The following is a 17,707-nucleotide window of genomic DNA, read 5'->3' on the forward strand; positions in this document are numbered from 1 at the left end:
GAAAAATGGTGATCCTAAAAATGCCTTTGGCTTAGACATGCTGTATATGCCCATGTTACTTGAAAAAGTTCGAGACCGACCACCCAAAATACCCATTTAAAATGTAGGATGAATATAGATGAGGTGAGTTGTGCTTCCAAATGAGAGCGCAACCAGCACGAAATAGCTATGTGACAGGGTACTTGACATCTAACCAGGTAAGTCTCTTGGACTTTCGCCGAATGTCGAAGCCAAAAGGGCGACCACCGATAAGCTAGTTTGGATGAGAATACATGATAAGCACAATTGGAATGGTATTTCGTTCCTTGTATCCAGGCTCAAAATGTATATCATCATTAACATCCTCACTCCTCCTTCCATTCCTTTCATTTTGCCTTCACCATCCACATATCCCCCCGTACCCACTGTGATCGCTTTATCAGACATGCCATACTCACAGAAAACCATAAAACTCTACTTGCCACTATTAGCTCTGATCCTAACAACTTGCTTTGATCCTCAAAAAACACATTCGTTTGCTATTGCCTCAACTGGCTCGCCGCCACTGCTGCGATTACAGCAGACGCAAAACGCCCATTTAGATATCGAGCAATCTAAAACCATCAACGTCAATATCAATGTCACTCACATCGATATTAACTCTAGGATCAAGAGCCATCAGCTGGCGACGAAATTAAAAAAACGCGTGGCTGACAAACGCAAGAAAAAGAAAAAGAAAAAGACCAAGCATACCATAGGTCCTATTCTTGTCCAACAAAGCCTCTTCTGTCAACCTTCCTATGATCCACAAAGTTTACCTGGTTTTTCCCTACAGCCTTTCAGTACTCCTTGGCGTCACCAAATGATATACTCTCTTACATGGGAGACCAGTCCAGAGTTCTTGAATCAAATCGTTGCTGCTCAACGGGGTTTATTTACTCAAACAAAGAGTAAAGAGAAGACATTGGTTGAGGATACCGGTATTAAGCATATCCAAAAAGATGCTTGTGCCAACTTCAGTAAGGACAACATTAGTATACTATGGGAGACGCTGACAATGGACTTTCATCTTGTTCCCTTCGATCCTATCAAATCCGATGAACTTTTACTGAGTCGAGTGCCTATCAGTTCAGGGAAAGTTGAATTCAAGGTTCGCATAGACATTCCACCTGAGTGGTATCGCCTTCAGATCCGATTCTGGAACGAGCAACTTGAACCTCTTTATCACCGCTCTCATTTATGGACTGTTATTAAAGACAGTCTATGGAGTCTTGCATCTAGCTATGTTGGTTACAATCGAACGAGTTCTAACAAACAGATAAACACCAGTATTAATGATGTCCTTGCGCCACGGCAGGTCGGTACATGGCGTGGGGAGGAAGCTATTGAGGTTACATCACTCAGTCCAGAAATGAAAGAATGGGACGAGTTTATCCAAACCGTTAGTCATGAAGTTCAAGAAGAAAAATGGAGCATAAAAGAGTTTATCCCCTCAACATCAAATACCACTACAGATGAATCTATACAGCAAGAACATCAACAGCAGCAGCAGCGACAGAAGCAGCAACAGCAGCGGCTAGAGGAGCACCGGAGCAAGGAGGAGTTTCGTATATCCAAATTAGTAAATAACCCTCCGCCTTCTCCGTGGTGCAGTTGGATAAATATGTTTGCACCCAAGCCATCATCTATAACACCACCCGCATCACTCCCACTTGAGTTTCAGCGCTCTCAGTTTTCGCAAGAGTCTTTTCGCTTTAAAGATACTATGAACGTTATAGCAAGTCGTGATAGCTATCCTGACTTTCAGGAGGATGAGATCCAAGAGATGGAAGAGGAAACAGAAGAAGCAAAGAAACAAGGGTTGGCGGTGCCACAAATATCTATCATAGACACAGCAACAAAGGCAGAGGTTGAAACTTTATTGGAGATTTGGGGCAAGACATCGGAAATGATTGATGATGACAGTTTGGAACAAAATGAAGAGTATGGGTCGGTTCAAGCAGGGCACCCTGATCTACATATTCTGATCGAAAATGGAAAAGAGGCTGCCCTGCCAAACTCGTACACGTCTTGGCGTGCCAATCGAGATAGGATAGTGAGTTGGAAGGTATCTAGGAAGTTGATACACGACCGTGTTCTGTTTACTGTCGAGTTGGTCAAGGCACCCAAGCTATCTTTATCTTCATCTTTGACTGGATTTAAAAAATTTTCAACTAGAGCAGAGATGATCCAACAATCCTTACAACAGCCTCGTACTGCTGTTCTAACAGATCATGTTCCATCCACTTGGGGCGCAATCATTGTGCGGATGCCTACATGGGTTCTATCAGGGCCTTATCAGATTCGCTTGCAGGGTTTGAACAGGGAAGGGATAAAGTGGGCTGATGTGAGCCAACCTTTTGCTGTGCAATCGGATCCATTTCTGTACGCATGATTCTCTCTGGTCCGAGATAATATTACACAATGGCCTTAACTGTCACAACAGGTTGGAGGGAGAAAAAAAAAAAAAAAAAAGCAAACATGTAGAAATTTATATAAATGGATGTCCGATTCAAGAAATGGAGTGGGTATGAGTGGCTTGACGTAAAATAGGCTCATATTTCGCTGACATGGATCTGCCTAAAGAGGAAGTCGGCTAAATGTCATTTCGCTTTGCAGGTCTATAACACCGGATCGGGTTTCACGTTAGTCAAGCAGTTCAGTCCTTACCCCACTCTATGAAAAAGATGACATTGGATTACTTTAAAAATTTGCTTGTGGAAACTTATAAATAATTGACCACCAATTCCTATTTCATCAGACCATAAAGAAAAGACTCTCTATTTGACCCTTTTACGAACATCAAACAATCTTAGACACAAGGCACCCATTTTCCAATACGAAAGAAAAACGAAAACGACAAAAAGCCAAAGCAACAATCGAACGAAAGAAGGCAAAGCAAAAAAAAAAAAGAGAGAATAGCTGCAAGGAGGGCTAATATATCATAAATCATTTTCAATCAAACAACTGCGACAATGAACGTTGTTGAAATAATCCCCACCTCTACAATCCCATCCTCTGTGTCACAACTTCCAATTCTATCAAATGCTGTGGAAAAAAAGCATATAAGCTTGGACCTTAATGCTGGTATAAAGGATATCGAGGACACCATTAGCAACAATAATAACAATAGCAGACGATCAAGTGGCTCAGGGTCACTTTTATCCTCTTCATCTTCATCATGTCGTGGTGATTGTGAGTCCTGTCAGTCCAAGAAGGCAGCGGAGGCGGAGGTTGCAGCTGCGGCGTATTCTGATCAAGAATCTATTAGGACTGTTGAGGTGAATTGCTCTCCGCGTCGGTTGCGGGCGAAGCAACAAGGGCCCTAGACTGGAGTTACTTTAGAAACATTTATCTGTACACAAGTAATACGTGAATCTTCAAAAATAAAATCTTTTACAATTTTCCTATATTTTTCATATCAACTTGAAGATACAACAGCAGCCTGACCTGTAGGCTAACACTATAAATGCGAAAGAACCTTCTTTCGATAAAGTCTTCAGTTTTCGCCCACATTCATCTTGCCGTTCATCTTTATTTTCGTCTTCTTCACAGCAAGTTTTTGACTCGGTTTGTGAGCTCACCTAGGAAGCACCCGGCTTTGCTTTTGGCATCCTATAGTGCTATTTGTCGTCAAGGTTATTTGCCTCTATTTTTTTTTATTATTCTTGGCGACATTTTTTGTCCTGTCCTCCCCTGATTTTGTGTCTACCTTTTTGCCGCTTAAACAAAGACACACCTACTATTTAGACTTGTCATAGACTTGCCACCAGTCTGAGGTCGAAGCCACGTGCAGCGAATGAACGTGCTGCAAGGCGGAATTGCCTATTGAGGCAATTTGTGGCCGCTCTCGCCGAAGCTTCTTGGACTCAAAAAGTGTCCACCAAGAATAACAAAAAAAAATAGAGGCAAATAACCTTGACGACAAATAGCACTATAGGATGCCAAAAGAAAAGCCGGGTGCTTCCTAGGTGAGCTCACAAACCGAGTCAAAAACTTGTTGTGAAGAAGACGAAAATAAAGATGAACGGCAAGATGAAATGTGGGCGAAAACTGAAGACTTTATCGAAAGAAGGTTCTTTCGCATTTATAGTGTTAGCCTACGGGTCAGGCTGTGGTGGTTTCTAGGCGAGGCCTCAAGAGACTGACTCGCCTATGGCTACTAAAAGGCTTTCCACAAAGGATCCTCCTAACTGTGGATGGAATGTAGGCTCGTCATGTGCACATGCACGTGCTAAAAGGCAAATGTGGCTTGCTCTTGCAGACACTTCTCTCTCAGCCTGGGACCAAACTTGACATTTTGGCTAAGTCGAACACACCGCTCTTTTTTTTTTTTTTTTTTTTTTGTCATTTACACCACAGGGAATAGCTTTTTTTTTTCTTTTTTATTTACTTCTTTTAATTTTTCTATATTTTTTTAAAGGTGAGAATGATGAGAGGTAAATTTCGTAGTGATAATCGGATGAATAAATGAGAGCAAGAAAAACAGTAGCATGCTTCACGTAAGTCATTTTCCTGTGATCTGTAGGACTTTGCTTGAAAAAAAAAAATGACCTAGAAAAAAAAAAGAGCCTTTCCTAGCGGTGTGTTCGAGATCTCCGGCAAAATGTCAAGTCTGGTCCCAGGCTGAGAGAGAAGTGTCTGCAAGAGCAAGCCACATTTGCCTTTTAGCACGTGCATGTGCACATGACGAGCCTACATTCCATCCACAGTTAGGAGGATCCTTTGTGGAAAGCCTTTTAGTAGCCATAGGCGAGTCAGTCTCTTGAGAACCTACTACAGGCTTTAAAAAAAAAAAAAAAAAATATGGAGCACGAAAAAGATGGAGTACGAAAAAGACTGTAAGCTGCGGAAAGGGAAGGAAAATCAACATTAAACTTTGGTGGTTCGAGCAAGGTTAATCTCAATGATCAATGAGATGCTCTTGTTAACCAAACAAATGACGACTCAATGGGTCGTGGCTCTTATTTGACTGATTATTGGCTAAAATCCGTTCTACAATATTGCAAGTCCTGGTGCTTTTATACTTTTTTTCTTCTTTACAAAGTCGCATGAGGTACATGTACCGGAGATAGGGAACTGATGGAATTCCTTGCAGCTACTTTAAGACTGTATTTTAGACATGTCGCTGTTGTTGAATCTATAGATAACTTGTTGACAGTAGGCCAATATATACATGTATTTCATTTAATGTTCAACTTAGTCATACTCTGATACTGATGATCTCCAACTATCTGCATTGGAACCAAGAGAGAGAGAGAGATAGAGAGACAAACGGAAGAAAAGGGTTCAAACATAAGTCTACGTATATTTATGAGTATTATAAAATTAAGAGAGGCCATGTGTTTAGATGGGATACGTTAGTCCAAATGGGAAAAAAGAGTAATCAGGTGTTTCAGACACAGCATGACAGGGAATGCACAAAAATGTCTTGTGCCTGAACAGATCTTTTACCTTTTTCAGACAAACAGGAAGACTTGCTTTCCCTCTTTTGGGTGCCAGAGCTTGGTAAAAATGACAGAAACATCCAAAGATGTCCTAGATGTCCTGCTGTATTTTTTTTTTTCAGTCTAGTCTCGCCTCTTCCTCTCCAAGGCATTCTAGACACTTAGCATGCAACTCAATAATTATTTTTAAAAAAAAAAAAAAAAAAAAAAAAAAAGAGCATTTTCTCTCAAGTTTTTATTATACAGTGGAATCTCGATAATTGTACACTTTTGTACAAATTTCAAATTTGATATATTTCTAGGCCATTGGTTGGCTAAGAGCCTTACTCTTTTAAAAAAAAGTATTCTAAAAAACCCACACTCAACTGGAGTAGGGGAATCAGCAGAGGATTTTTAGAATAGTTTTTCATGAATTGTGGGCTTCTTAGCCAATCAATAACCGAGAAATATAGCAAATTCGAAAATTGTACAAAAGTGTACAATTATCGAGATTCCACTGTACAGCGTGTACATGTATTCGGTATATATACTCAATGACTTAATGGCATACAGTTCTTCTACTGCACTGCAGAGTATTTATTAGGTTTTATATTATAAAAGATATATGTATGATCTTTAATCATGAGTATAATAGCGCAAATTATCCTTTTTACCAAGGAAAGCCGCCTGTGTTACAGCGCATCACAAAGAACAAGAACGAGGACAAGAACAAGAGAGAGCATGGAGATGTTTTGATAGGTAAAAAGTAGGGTACTGCATTCTTGTTCTAGATGAATACAAAAACCTGTTGAGCATGAGCATTGAGGCATTTATTTTACTTTATTTTTTTCTTGTGTCATTCTTTGAATTGATGCTGATTTTTGCATTTGCATTTGCGCATTTTTTTTTGTTACCCCAAATGATGACAAAATGGATAAAAAGATCATCGTCACTAAGGAACAGTAAACAACAATAGACAGGAGATGCATGTCCCCAGTTGTTCTCCCCACACTCACACGACATCTTTTTTTTCTTTTTTTTTTTTGTATGCAACTAAATCGATCTCAAAAACTTTTGAGGTCTCTCTGTGACCTTTCATTCTTTATCAGTCCTTGAGATCTGTATTATATACTTTTTATTTATTTTATTGATCTTCACGACATCTCAGAAAAAAAAAAAAATAGGCACGCGACACTGCAGATCAGAAAAAAAAAAAAAAAAAAAGAAAGAGGGAAAGATAGAGAGATCGAAATAAAAGAATGAGAAGAATCAATGAGAAGAAAGAGATTCTGCAAGGGAGCAAAACGCGGCAAATGAACGATTTTTTTTTTGTGTCCGAAATTATCTCGGCTTTCATTTTACCCAGGAAAAAGAAGAAAAGAAAGTAAACAAAGCAAAACCTACCCAGACTTTTGGGCGTGGGATTCCTTATTTTCCTTGGTAAGATCTTAATCTTCATGATCAATTCTACAAACAGAAAAAAAAAAAGGCCTCAAACCACGTTTTTTTTTTTTTTTTTTTTTTTTTTATAAATAATCCACGTTATATATATATATTATTTAGTCAATAAAAAAAAAAAAGAAAGAAAAATCCGATCTGTCCTTTGGCTTCGCCGGGCCTGTGGAGAAAAGATGAACGAGTCCTTTTTTCTAATGCAGATGAGTTCGTTAAAAGATTGACACCCTTGCGCACCTCCCATATCTTTCGCATCTTTGCACCATTTGTATCTGCCTATTCATTTCTTGCCTGCAACATGGATTGAATGAATGTGTGTCTGTGTCTGCGGAAAAGTTCTTAATTGTTTACAACGCAACGGCGAAAAAAAAAAAAAAGTTTTTTAAATGAAAAATAACTCAAATGGGTGAATTGTACCCTGATAGGGCAAGATCGACATCCAAAAAGCCGTTTGCTGATTTTTCCGATTTTGTCGGGGCTTGAAGTCAAATAGTGTACGACAGGATGTGTATCTCATTCAAAAAGATATAGTTAATATATCCAGTCTATTTAGAAAACTTTCTGCAACCTGGGTAATTCTCTAAAACTCTCGTTCGATACGATAGGATTCACTTTTGACTGGAAGTAAAACGATGTCCTATAACTTTCTACAAGTTTATTGCGGTTTTGCTTCTCATCTTTATTTCACGAATGTGGGCTAAGAAAGAGATTCGGACCTGTCAAAAAATAAGATAAAAAAAGTTAAAAATATGTAATAGGAAGAGGTTTCTTAATTTTAATTAGTATGAGTGGGACCTGACCTATCAGTTAACAGGGTATATTTTATAAATGTATTCCCTATTCAGTATTCCAACTTTCGCACGCTCTCCTTCTCCTACATAAACTAATCGCAGTCTGCAGTAAGCAGTACGGCAGAAATTTACAAATGAATGAGTAAATGCCTTGGGTGACGTACAGAGAATCTAGGGCGCGGGTCCTGCAACTCTAGGTTCAAGGCAAAGTGTGAGAAAAGAGCAAAAAAGAGAGATAAAAAATAAAGTGATAGAGGGTAATGATGCAGGTGGAAGCTATAGAGCGTGAGAGCCATGCGGGGGAGATGAAAAAAAAAAAATAGCGCACACAAGACAATGCAGTTGATGTCGTGATACCATGTTGTTGATGTGAGATTGACATGGTCGATGTGCGTGCGCAAGCGACCATCTCGTTAATTCTCTGTAGTTTTTCTTTCCACTTTGCGAAACAATTCCTTCCTTCTGGGCCATGGAACAACTTGCGGAGGGCCGAAATATTTTCGCACTGGTTGGACAAGCGAATCTGGGCCAATCAACGATGTTACCCAAAAAAAAAAAAAAAAAAAAAAAAAAAAAACGCAATATCAACGAATGAACAGAGATTTACGACTAACCGACCAACCTATCCTTCTAAGGCATGGCAAGGATGATTCGAATCTGAATGAACGAACTTGACGAAAAGTTTGGAGAAAGCGAATAAAGGGTAACACATGGAATCAAGTAATCCAATTTTAGTTCATGAACCATAACACATACTATGACGGAGAATATGATGACCATGTGTCATTGTGTACAATAGGCAAAGCATCCATGTTAAAGAAATATGCCGATTGCAAATAAAAAGGCAGACTAGCCGGTCTGCCTTCATGTGGAGAAGTATGACAATGACACTGACAATGACATTAAGAACCAAAGGAAAAACTAACTTTGCCCTGTTTTTCCTTTTTTTTTTTTTTTTTTTTTTTTTGCCACGAAACGATCCACGAAACGATCCATGGACAACCCGAACAATCGTAACTATAGTAACCGTAAGACAATAAGAAATGATAGGAGAGATCGCACGCAATCCTCCGTCTTTTGCATCTATAATATATACATATATATATATATACTATAGACCTTACGGCTCCTTGTAAATAATAAAATAATATCCATCTTTAAAAAAATAAAAGAGCATGCTCTTTTAAAATGGGGTAAATAGGCTATGGTTTATAAGATGTGATTTTTATTAACTGAGATGTGATGCATTATCTGAACCTCCTTTCCTGTCTTCTCCCCTCATTCTTTTCTGGCTTTATTCAAGGCTTTGTCCCTTTACTCCACCCTTGATCTGAGGGGAGAGGTGATTGCGATGTTGGTGCAAGAGCAGACTTAATTGCGGAAGAGGATTACGATGTATTAATACTTCCCCACACACAAATATTGACAACAAACAAAAAAAAAAGGATAAATATATATTTTTGTGAAATAAAAGGACCTTTTTGTCAAGAGCAAAGCTAAGGTATAAGCGTTTTCAATCCAGTGGTTTGCAACATTGCGCACAACCAGCACTTATAAAGCAAGAGCAAGAGCAAGAAGAGCAAATAAGCAAATAAGCAGATAGAGCAAGAAAAGTAGTAAAATAAAGACGGAAATTTAAACCTGTATATATTTTTCCATGGGTGATAATGATAGAGGATGATGGTTAGATGGGTTACGGTAATGAATAGATTAGAGCAGAATAGATTAGGGTGGTTATTAGATTGAATAGATGTATAATAATTCTCTTTACATGTACTAAATTAAGCCAGTAAAGATACATGTCTCACAGGGACTTGAACGTAAGACTTTTTAACTGTAACTGTTATTGTGCTCCTCGTTTTCTCTCCCCTCTTGCTCTCACTCAATAAAGAACCCTCAAAAAAATTTTTTTTTTTGGGTGCCTAAAAATCGATCGTTCCTTCTCAGTTTTCCATTGCCAATCTGCCCAATGCCAATGCTTATAGCAGTTTAGATGTGGATTTTATCCCACCAATTCAAACTATCCTAAGAAGCTGTCCAAACTATCCCAGCTAAATCAAATTCTACCGAACTATTATCCAAACTATTCCATAATAATAAAATAATAAAATAATAAGAGTAAAAGTATAAAAACGGCCGTTCTGTATTCATTCCTATTCAATACTCTAAATACTTTATACCATATCTCCCTCTCTCAGACTAAACCAGTTTCTGACATCTCCATCATAGCTCATTCGCCCGCCCCTCATTTTTTAAATTTTTTTTTGGTTTACAGTCAGTCATTTAGACTACGAACACATCCACTTTATTTTTTTAACACAGTTCACATCGCCTTTTTGTCCCCCCACCTCTCCTCTCATTTTACCCATTCTCTCCTCTCTATTCTCCCTTTTTCCGCCTCGTGTGCCCCTTTGTCCGTTGTTTATATTGTCTCATACTCAGAAAAGTAAGTTTTATAAAAAAAAATAGCGCAATCCAAAAAAAAAAAAAAAAAAAAAAACGGCATATATAAATAAATAAAAAGCACTCGACGAGCGACTTTTTTGTCGCCTTTAATTCTTAACTGCTTTTCGTCTTCTTGTCTTTTTTTCTTCTTCTTTATCTTCTTCCCGATTCCCTTTTTCCCTTCCCTTCTCTCTCCCCCCTTCCCCTTCTCTCCTCCCTCCTCACATTTCTCCTCACATCCTGTAAGTGTTTTCTTTATTATTGTATGCTCATATTCCCTTCACAACACAATCCTCAACAACATTCATACACAACTTCTTTGATAATTGTTTGCTCTGTCTTTGCTTACATTGCATCAATCGCTGCACTCTCTACACCTTCATACTTGCATTTCATTTGCTCATTATTCTCCTGATCAACGCTTATCTCACTTTTTTTTTTTTTCTTTTTTTTTTTTTTCCCTCCATTATTATATCAACTTTTACTTTTTTCCTTCTCTTTGCTAAGGCTTCTGGGCTATATAGCAAGAAAAGAAAAGAAAAGCAAATAATTAATAACATTAGTCGCTCCTATTTCTTTTTTCCGTCCCCTCCCTCCCCCTTTCTCTTTTTGACCAAATTCTTCACTGCTGTCAAAAGACAATAGTGTACAAATGTTAGATTGAAAAAGAATTAAATAATATTCTAACATTGTGTACTAATTGGCAGTTTTCTTTTCTTTCCTCTATCACGATAAAAGTCGCAACAATAAGATACCTCTCTAGCTCATAAAGACATCATGAGCGAGAAGCAAGAGATTGAGCAGCAACATCAGTTGCCGCATTCAGGGTCCAGCCATGCTGGCAAGGACGAAAAGGGCCAGGCTGAATTTGAGGAGCAGGTCCACCACGAGCACGTCGAGGAAATCTCCCCTGAGCTCGAGGCCCTCCTCCAGACCGACCCTTTGACCGGTTTGACTGACGATGAGGTTCTTCGTCGTCGTGAGACCTTTGGTCCTAATGAATTGATTGAGAAGAAGCGCCATCCTTTCCTCAAGTTCTTGAGTTACTTTACTGGTGCTATTGCTTATTTGATTGAATTGGCTTGTATCTGTGCTGCTGCTGTTGGGGTAAGGTCTTTTTTTTCTTAAATTTTTTTTTTTTTTTTTGCACAACGTGAGAGGCGTCCATCAAATCCAGCCTGCTCCAGTGGTCGCACGATGACTGGTCTAAAAATACGCATCCAATCTTCCCCTTCTCTCTATCATCTCTCTAATCTTTTCCTTTTTTAAAAATACCTTATTCACATGTATAATAGGACTGGGCTGATTTCGGTATTATTCTTGCCCTTTTGTTCATTAATGCTATCATTGGTTTCGTGGAGGAGTCCAAGGCCGAGTCGGCTTTGGATGCTCTCAAGCAGACTTTGGCTTTGAAGACTCGCTGCTGGCGTAACGGACACTTGGTTGAGCTCGACACCGCCGAGCTTGTCCCTGGTGATGTGATTGTTCTTCGTCTTGGTGACATTATTCCCGCTGATGGTCGTCTTCTCGGTATTGGTGCTACTGGTGAGGCCACTGAGGGTGATTTGATGGTTGATCAGTCTGCTCTGACTGGAGAGTCTTTGCCCTTGGCCAAGAACAAGGGTGCAACTGTCTACTCTTCTTCCATCGTCAAGCAGGGTCAACAGATGGCTGTCGTCACCAAGACTGGTGGTGATACCTTCATTGGTCGTGCTGCTGGTCTCATGGCTGTTGCTCAGGAGGAGGGTCACTTCCAAAAGATCATCAATCGCATTGGTAACTTCTTGATTCTCATCACCGTCGTCCTGGTCCTTATCATCATGATCTTCCTCTTGGTCAAGAACAAGGGCACTGAGAAGGGTGAGTTCAAGCACGTTCTCGAGCAGGTTCTCGTCCTCACCATCGCTGCCATCCCTGTCGGTCTCCCCACTGTCATGTCTGTCACCATGGCCATGGGTGCCAAGGAACTCGCCCTTCGTAAGGTCATCGTCAAGCGTCTCACAGCTGTTGAGGAAATGGCCTCTGTCTCTGTTCTCTGCTCTGACAAGACCGGAACCTTGACCTTGAACGAGTTGACTTTTGATGAGCCCTACTTGACCAACAACTACACTTCTGGTGATATTCTCTTGTACTCCTACCTTGCTGCTGAACCCGGTGCCAACGACCCAATTGAGTTTGCTGTCCGTACTGCTGCCGAAGAACAACTCGAGATCCTCAAGAACCGTGTCCACAAGCACGAGGTCCCCGGATATAAGGTCACTTCTTTCTTGCCCTTCAACCCTTCAACCAAGATGACCCAGGCCACTGTCATGGACTTGAACACTCAGCAATCTTTCAAGGTCGCCAAGGGTGCACCCCAGGTGATCATCCGTCTCGTCGGTGGTGATAATGATGCTGTCCGTGCTGTGAACTCCCTTGCTAAGCGTGGTCTTCGTGCCCTCGGTGTTGCCCGTACCAAGCCCGGTTCCCTGGAGGAATACGAGTTGGTCGGTATGATTTCATTGATTGATCCCCCTCGCCCTGACTCTGCTGAGACCATTCGTCGCTGCAACCATATGGGTGTTGATGTCAAGATGATTACTGGTGATCAACAGATCATTGCCAAGGAGGTCGCTCACCGTCTCGGCATGGGTCGTGTTATCTTGGATGCTGGTCACTTGGTCGATGCTAACAAGTCTGAAGATGAGATCACTGAGCACTGTATCCGCGCTGATGGTTTCGCCCAGGTCATTCCCGAGCACAAGTACCGTGTTGTTGAATTGCTCCAGAACCGTGGTATCCTCGTTGGTATGACTGGTGATGGTGTTAACGATGCTCCTGCTCTCAAGAAGGCCAACGTCGGTATTGCTGTCCATGGATGCACAGATGCTGCTCGCTCTGCTGCTGATATTGTGCTCTTGGCTCCTGGTTTGTCGACCATTGTCGATGGTTTGATGACTTCCCGTGCTATCTTCCAGCGTATGCGTTCCTATGCTCTCTACCGTATCACCTCGACTGTCCACTTCTTGATTTTCTTCTTCTGCATCACCCTGGCTCACCAATGGACCATGGAGCCCATCTTGTTGATTTTGATCTGTATCTTGAACGATGCTGCCACTTTGGTCATCGCTGTTGATAACGCAAAGATTTCTGCTCACCCTGACAAGTGGAGAATCGGTCAGCTCATCTTCTTGTCTGTCGTCCTTGGTGTTCTCTTGACTGGCCTCTCCTTCGCCCACTTCTACATTGCCGAGCAGGTCTTCAAAGTCCACCCCGATCAATTGGAGGCCATCATGTACCTGCACATCTCTTCCGCTCCTCACTTCGTCATCTTCTCCACCCGTCTCTCTGGCTACTTCTGGGAGAACATGCCCTCGCCTATCTTCTTCATCGCCGTCATGGGTACTCAGGTCTTTGCCATGTTGATCTGTGTCTATGGTGTCATTGTCAAGGAGGCCATCGGTTGGGGCTGGGGCTGCGCTGTTCTTGGTATCTCCTTGGTCTACTTCATTCTCCTCGACTTTGTCAAGGTCTACATCTTCAAGAACTGGAGTTTCGAGTTCACTGCCCATGCCTGGCCCACCAAGGCTGCCAAGGAGAAGTTGGCCGCCCGTAAGGTCCGTGTCGTTCAGCAGGAGCGTGTCTGGAAGTCGATTGACAATGTTCGTCAAGTCGGTCTTAAGATCAAGGCTATTGAGGCTTTGAAGGCATAAATAATCCATCTCCCCCCTCCATCCATTTGCAGAATGATAAAAAACCAAATATAAAGCTGTATCTTTTCACATATATCTTAGTACATTCAAGAACCTGAAAATAAAATATAATAGTAATAATACGTATTTCTTAAAAAAAAAAAAAAGGGAAATTGTATGATTTATTGAATACATATACAGGTGATGTATATAATTGATACATATTCGATGAACATCCCTTGTACTTTTTTTTTTAAAAAAAATAATAAACTAAGATGTTATGAGCAAAAAAGAGGAGCATAGGACGCTTGTCATCTGTGGTACGTTCTTGCGTTGGAAGGGGGGAGGAGGAGGAGGAGGGATGTGGATTATTAGAGAACCAAGCAAGACCTCCTGCCACCGGGACGACCAGTCTTGGGCTTGGCCAGCAGTGAAGCCCTAGTAGCACTCTCAAAGACCTCACGAACACCCTCTCCTGTCTTGGCAGAGCACTCAAGGTAATCCCTAGCCTTGATGTGGCGTGCAACCTCCAAGCCCTAAAAGAAAAGATCATGAATAAAGGAGTATTAGTCCATTCAGTAAAGTTGTGTAAAAACACAGGATTGAACCCAATTTCTCAAGCAATTGAGAGAAACAAAAAAGAAAAAAAGTCATAAAAATGACAATTAGCTTACGCGCTCAGGCGAGACTGGTGCCTGGTTGATCTTGCCGAGTTCCTGAATAGTAGTACGATCAAAACGAAGATCCTTTTTGCAACCAACCAAAATAACAGGCAATCCTCCGCAGAAGTGTTGAACCTCAGAGTTCCACTATGTAGATTTTAATAAAGCAAAATGGTTTCAAAAATGATTGCTGGTTAGATCTTTTAACGGTCACTTTGTAAGTCCTAAACGCTTACCTTTTCCTGAACGTTCTCCAAAGAGTCGGGTGAGTCGATCGCGAAGCAAATAAGAATCACATGTGAGTCGGGATAGGACAAGGGACGGAGACGGTCGTAATCCTCTTGGCCTATTTTTTTTTTTTACAAGTAGTGTGACGGGTGAGACAAAAATGAAGGTGGATCCATTCCTACAACAGACTGTGGTGATTCTAACGTACCAGCTGTATCCCAAAGAGCCAACTCGACGTGCTTGCCATCAACCTCAACATCTGTGACATAGTTCTCAAACACCGTGGGGACATAGATCTAATGATGGACAAAGCATTCGAATATTAGTTTCTTTTTTTTTTTTTTTTTTTTTTTTTTGTATTACGAATTCATGGGGTATTTTAGAATACAACAACGACAAAGGCCTGTCTGCAATGTTGGAAAAAGAGGGATGTGACAGATATCCAGGAGAGACAGAAGAGCACTTTTGGGGGCTGAAGTTTCCATATTGTTCCAATAAAAGACGCAGGGTTGGCGTCCATTGTTTCCCCATATTTGTCATTGTCCAGATTATGTTCCTCTGTACGGCGTCATGGCTGTTGCAATGTGCTCAAGCGTGTGTTCTTGTGAATGTGTCTGCCACAACTGATGCTAAATTACAAAAAAAAAAAAAAAAAAAAAAAACGTATTTTTTCGAACTCACCTCGGGGAATGTACCCTTAGAAAAGACGATGAGCAAACAAGTCTTGCCACAGGCACCGTCACCAACGATGACGAGCTTTCTGCGAATTTCAGTCATGATTGTTGTGATAGTAAGTTCTTGAGGAGGTCTGTTATGAAGTAATAAGGCAACACAAGAGATAAAGAAGATGAGGTGTGAGTGAGAGTGGGTGGTAAAGAAAAAGAGAAAAAAAGGAGAAGGTCAAAGGAAAGATACGAAAAGTAGTTGCAGTGGACCCGAATAAAAAAAAGTCAAGAAAGGATCAACGCTTTTTTTGGTGTTTTGGAACACGAAGGGCTTTTTTTTTTTTTTTTTTTTTTCAATATATCTCTTCGGCTGTAGAAAAGATACCCAAGTACGTTAATGAATATTAATGATATGGCGGAGCCAGAAAAAACAAATATTAAAAAAAAAGTCGTCGACTCCTACACCACCTTGTGAGTGTGAGAATGGATGAGTAAATGTGGGAATGTGGGATTGTGAATGTGAAATTGAAGCGTATTCCATGGGTCATGGGGGAAAGAACAAGGTTTTGTCTGGGGTCATCGCCACAGAGTCGACTCGACTTCAACAAAGCACAAGGGTGGGGGTGGCAGAGAGGGTAAAGTGTGCCGAGCAGCAATAAAAATGAGCGTGGCGGTGCAAGGATTATCAAGTTGGCCGAGAACATTGTTGAGAACATGACTGGTCATGACCGCAGCAGCATTAGCAGCAAAGAATAAAATAACAAAATAGCAGATAGACAGCATTGTATGGCTGTGCTTGCATGACCAGAGAAGAAGGGCAAGGAGGAAGAGAGAAAAAAAAAAAAAAAAAAAAAAAAAAAAAAGGCAAAAACAATGGCTAAACGTAATGGCGAAGACGAAAGACAAAGGCAAAGGCAATGCATTCTATACAATGTTTTACTTACTTGAAAGGAGAAAAAGTGTAAGTAAAAGAGGATTCGAAGAAGCAGCGTGGTTACGGGATGAGAAAAAGGAGGGCTGGATAAGAAAGAAAGAAAAGAAGAAAGAAGAGGAAAAGAAAAGAGAATGAAAGAATGGGTGAATGAATGAATGAAAAGTGAAAAGTGAAAGGTGAAAAGGAGAGTAGAAAAGGAGAAGAGGAAGTTTTAATTCATTAATCATTATCATTGTTATATGTTACTATTATTATTATTTTAATTATTAAACAAAACACATAAAAAGCATAAATAGAAACATGATTGAGCTGCCATCGTGCATACACAATTCATATATACAAACATTTGGCATACTGCACACATTCGTTCATACAAAAGGAGAGCGTGACATCTGTCAATGTCAGAGAATGTCATGGTAACTGTCATGACAATTGTCATGCTCTGCCGCCTTTTTCCTTTTCTTTTCTTCTCTATTCCTACTTTCTTTCAGTCCTCCATTGACAACACTTTATGTTTTATATACTCGTTTCTATATCTCTTTCAGCAAATAGAGCAAGCAGAGAGTATGTGAGATGAGAAAGTGAGAAGTGAGTTTAAATAATAATAATAATAATAATAATAATAATAATAATAATAAGTAGAAAACGTGGCAATTGAGGCAATTGAGGCAATTAAGGCATATCTAACACTATTTCCGACCTTAGTTTGAGAGATTCATGGTCCAAGTAGCAAGCAAAAGAAACAAAATCTCCTGTCCTGCAGTTGCGCAATATGTTCATGTAGTAAGTCAATGGTACACTAGACGTTTCCCCAAGCCAAACGTTGGAGGAAGGAGCAGATAGCATATTGAAAGGATTGTGTTGCAATTGGGAGCAATTGTTTGTCTTTCTCCTTCTCTGTAAAACTCATCTTTCCCCAGCCTTTTTTTTCTGTGATGAAGGCCAATAAGATTCATTTTTGCACATAAAATATATTACACAGAGTTTGTATTCATTTATTCATTGATTACCGCTTCTGTCTCTTTTTTGCTTTTTTTTTTTTTTGTCTCGCGCTCTCTCTGTCCGTCTTGTCTTTTATATTCTTCCAATCTTACTCTCTCAGCCACTCCATCTTTTTTTTCCTTTTCCTTGTGCATGAACGGTGTGTTAGTGTGAGTGACATTGGAAAACTATGATGATCTCTTGTATTCTTTACAATCAACACTTGCTTGGAATCGTGTGCCTGGATGGGGAAATTAAATAGATGAATGAATGAATAAATGAATGGTCGATTGACTGCTTGTATTTTTTTTTTTTTTTTTCATTTCTGTGGCTCACTATCCTTGCCTGTCTGTCACCCATCACTTATCCATCTCTTCTTTTGCTCTCTCCTCTCTCTCTTTCTCTCCTTTTTTTTTTTTTTATCATTTTTA

The 17,707-nt window shown here is 40.2% G+C and overlaps 4 protein-coding genes across 4 annotated transcripts; 2 read left to right on the top strand and 2 right to left on the bottom strand.

The window, feature by feature from the left end:
• Window positions 1-322: 322 nt before the first annotated feature.
• Window positions 323-2,413, top strand: BCR41DRAFT_400251 (hypothetical protein; the record flags this gene model as incomplete). The annotated part of the gene is made up of 1 exon (XM_022029127.1): window positions 323-2,413. One exon carries the CDS (start codon window positions 323-325, stop codon window positions 2,411-2,413), a length of 2,091 nt encoding a protein of 696 aa, XP_021877378.1.
• Window positions 2,414-10,912: 8,499 nt separating this feature from the next.
• On the top strand, window positions 10,913-13,827 carry BCR41DRAFT_311848 (H(+)-ATPase; the record flags this gene model as incomplete). Its single annotated transcript, XM_022021059.1, has 2 exons — window positions 10,913-11,242; window positions 11,431-13,827. 2 exons carry the CDS (start codon window positions 10,913-10,915, stop codon window positions 13,825-13,827), a joined length of 2,727 nt encoding a protein of 908 aa, XP_021877379.1.
• A 350-nt stretch (window positions 13,828-14,177) lies between these two features.
• BCR41DRAFT_374148 (putative GTP-binding protein rhoA) lies at window positions 14,178-15,473 on the bottom strand (the record flags this gene model as incomplete). Its single annotated transcript, XM_022026846.1, has 5 exons — window positions 14,178-14,342; window positions 14,481-14,615; window positions 14,705-14,814; window positions 14,905-14,992; window positions 15,378-15,473. The coding sequence occupies 5 exons, from the start codon at window positions 15,471-15,473 to the stop codon at window positions 14,178-14,180; spliced, it is 594 nt and encodes a 197-aa protein (XP_021877380.1).
• Window positions 15,447-16,838, bottom strand: BCR41DRAFT_361251 (hypothetical protein; the record flags this gene model as incomplete). The annotated part of the gene is made up of 3 exons (XM_022025491.1): window positions 16,670-16,838; window positions 16,306-16,378; window positions 15,447-15,504 (listed from the first exon to the last, which is right to left on the bottom strand). Coding segments are annotated over exons 1-3 (173 nt in total), but the record flags the coding sequence as incomplete, so codon positions are not given.
• Window positions 16,839-17,707: the final 869 nt, after the last annotated feature.

This window comes from Lobosporangium transversale (assembly GCF_002105155.1).
Source record: "Lobosporangium transversale strain NRRL 3116 chromosome Unknown BCR41scaffold_47, whole genome shotgun sequence".
NCBI classification, from domain to species: Eukaryota; Fungi; Mortierellomycota; class Mortierellomycetes; order Mortierellales; family Mortierellaceae; genus Lobosporangium; species Lobosporangium transversale.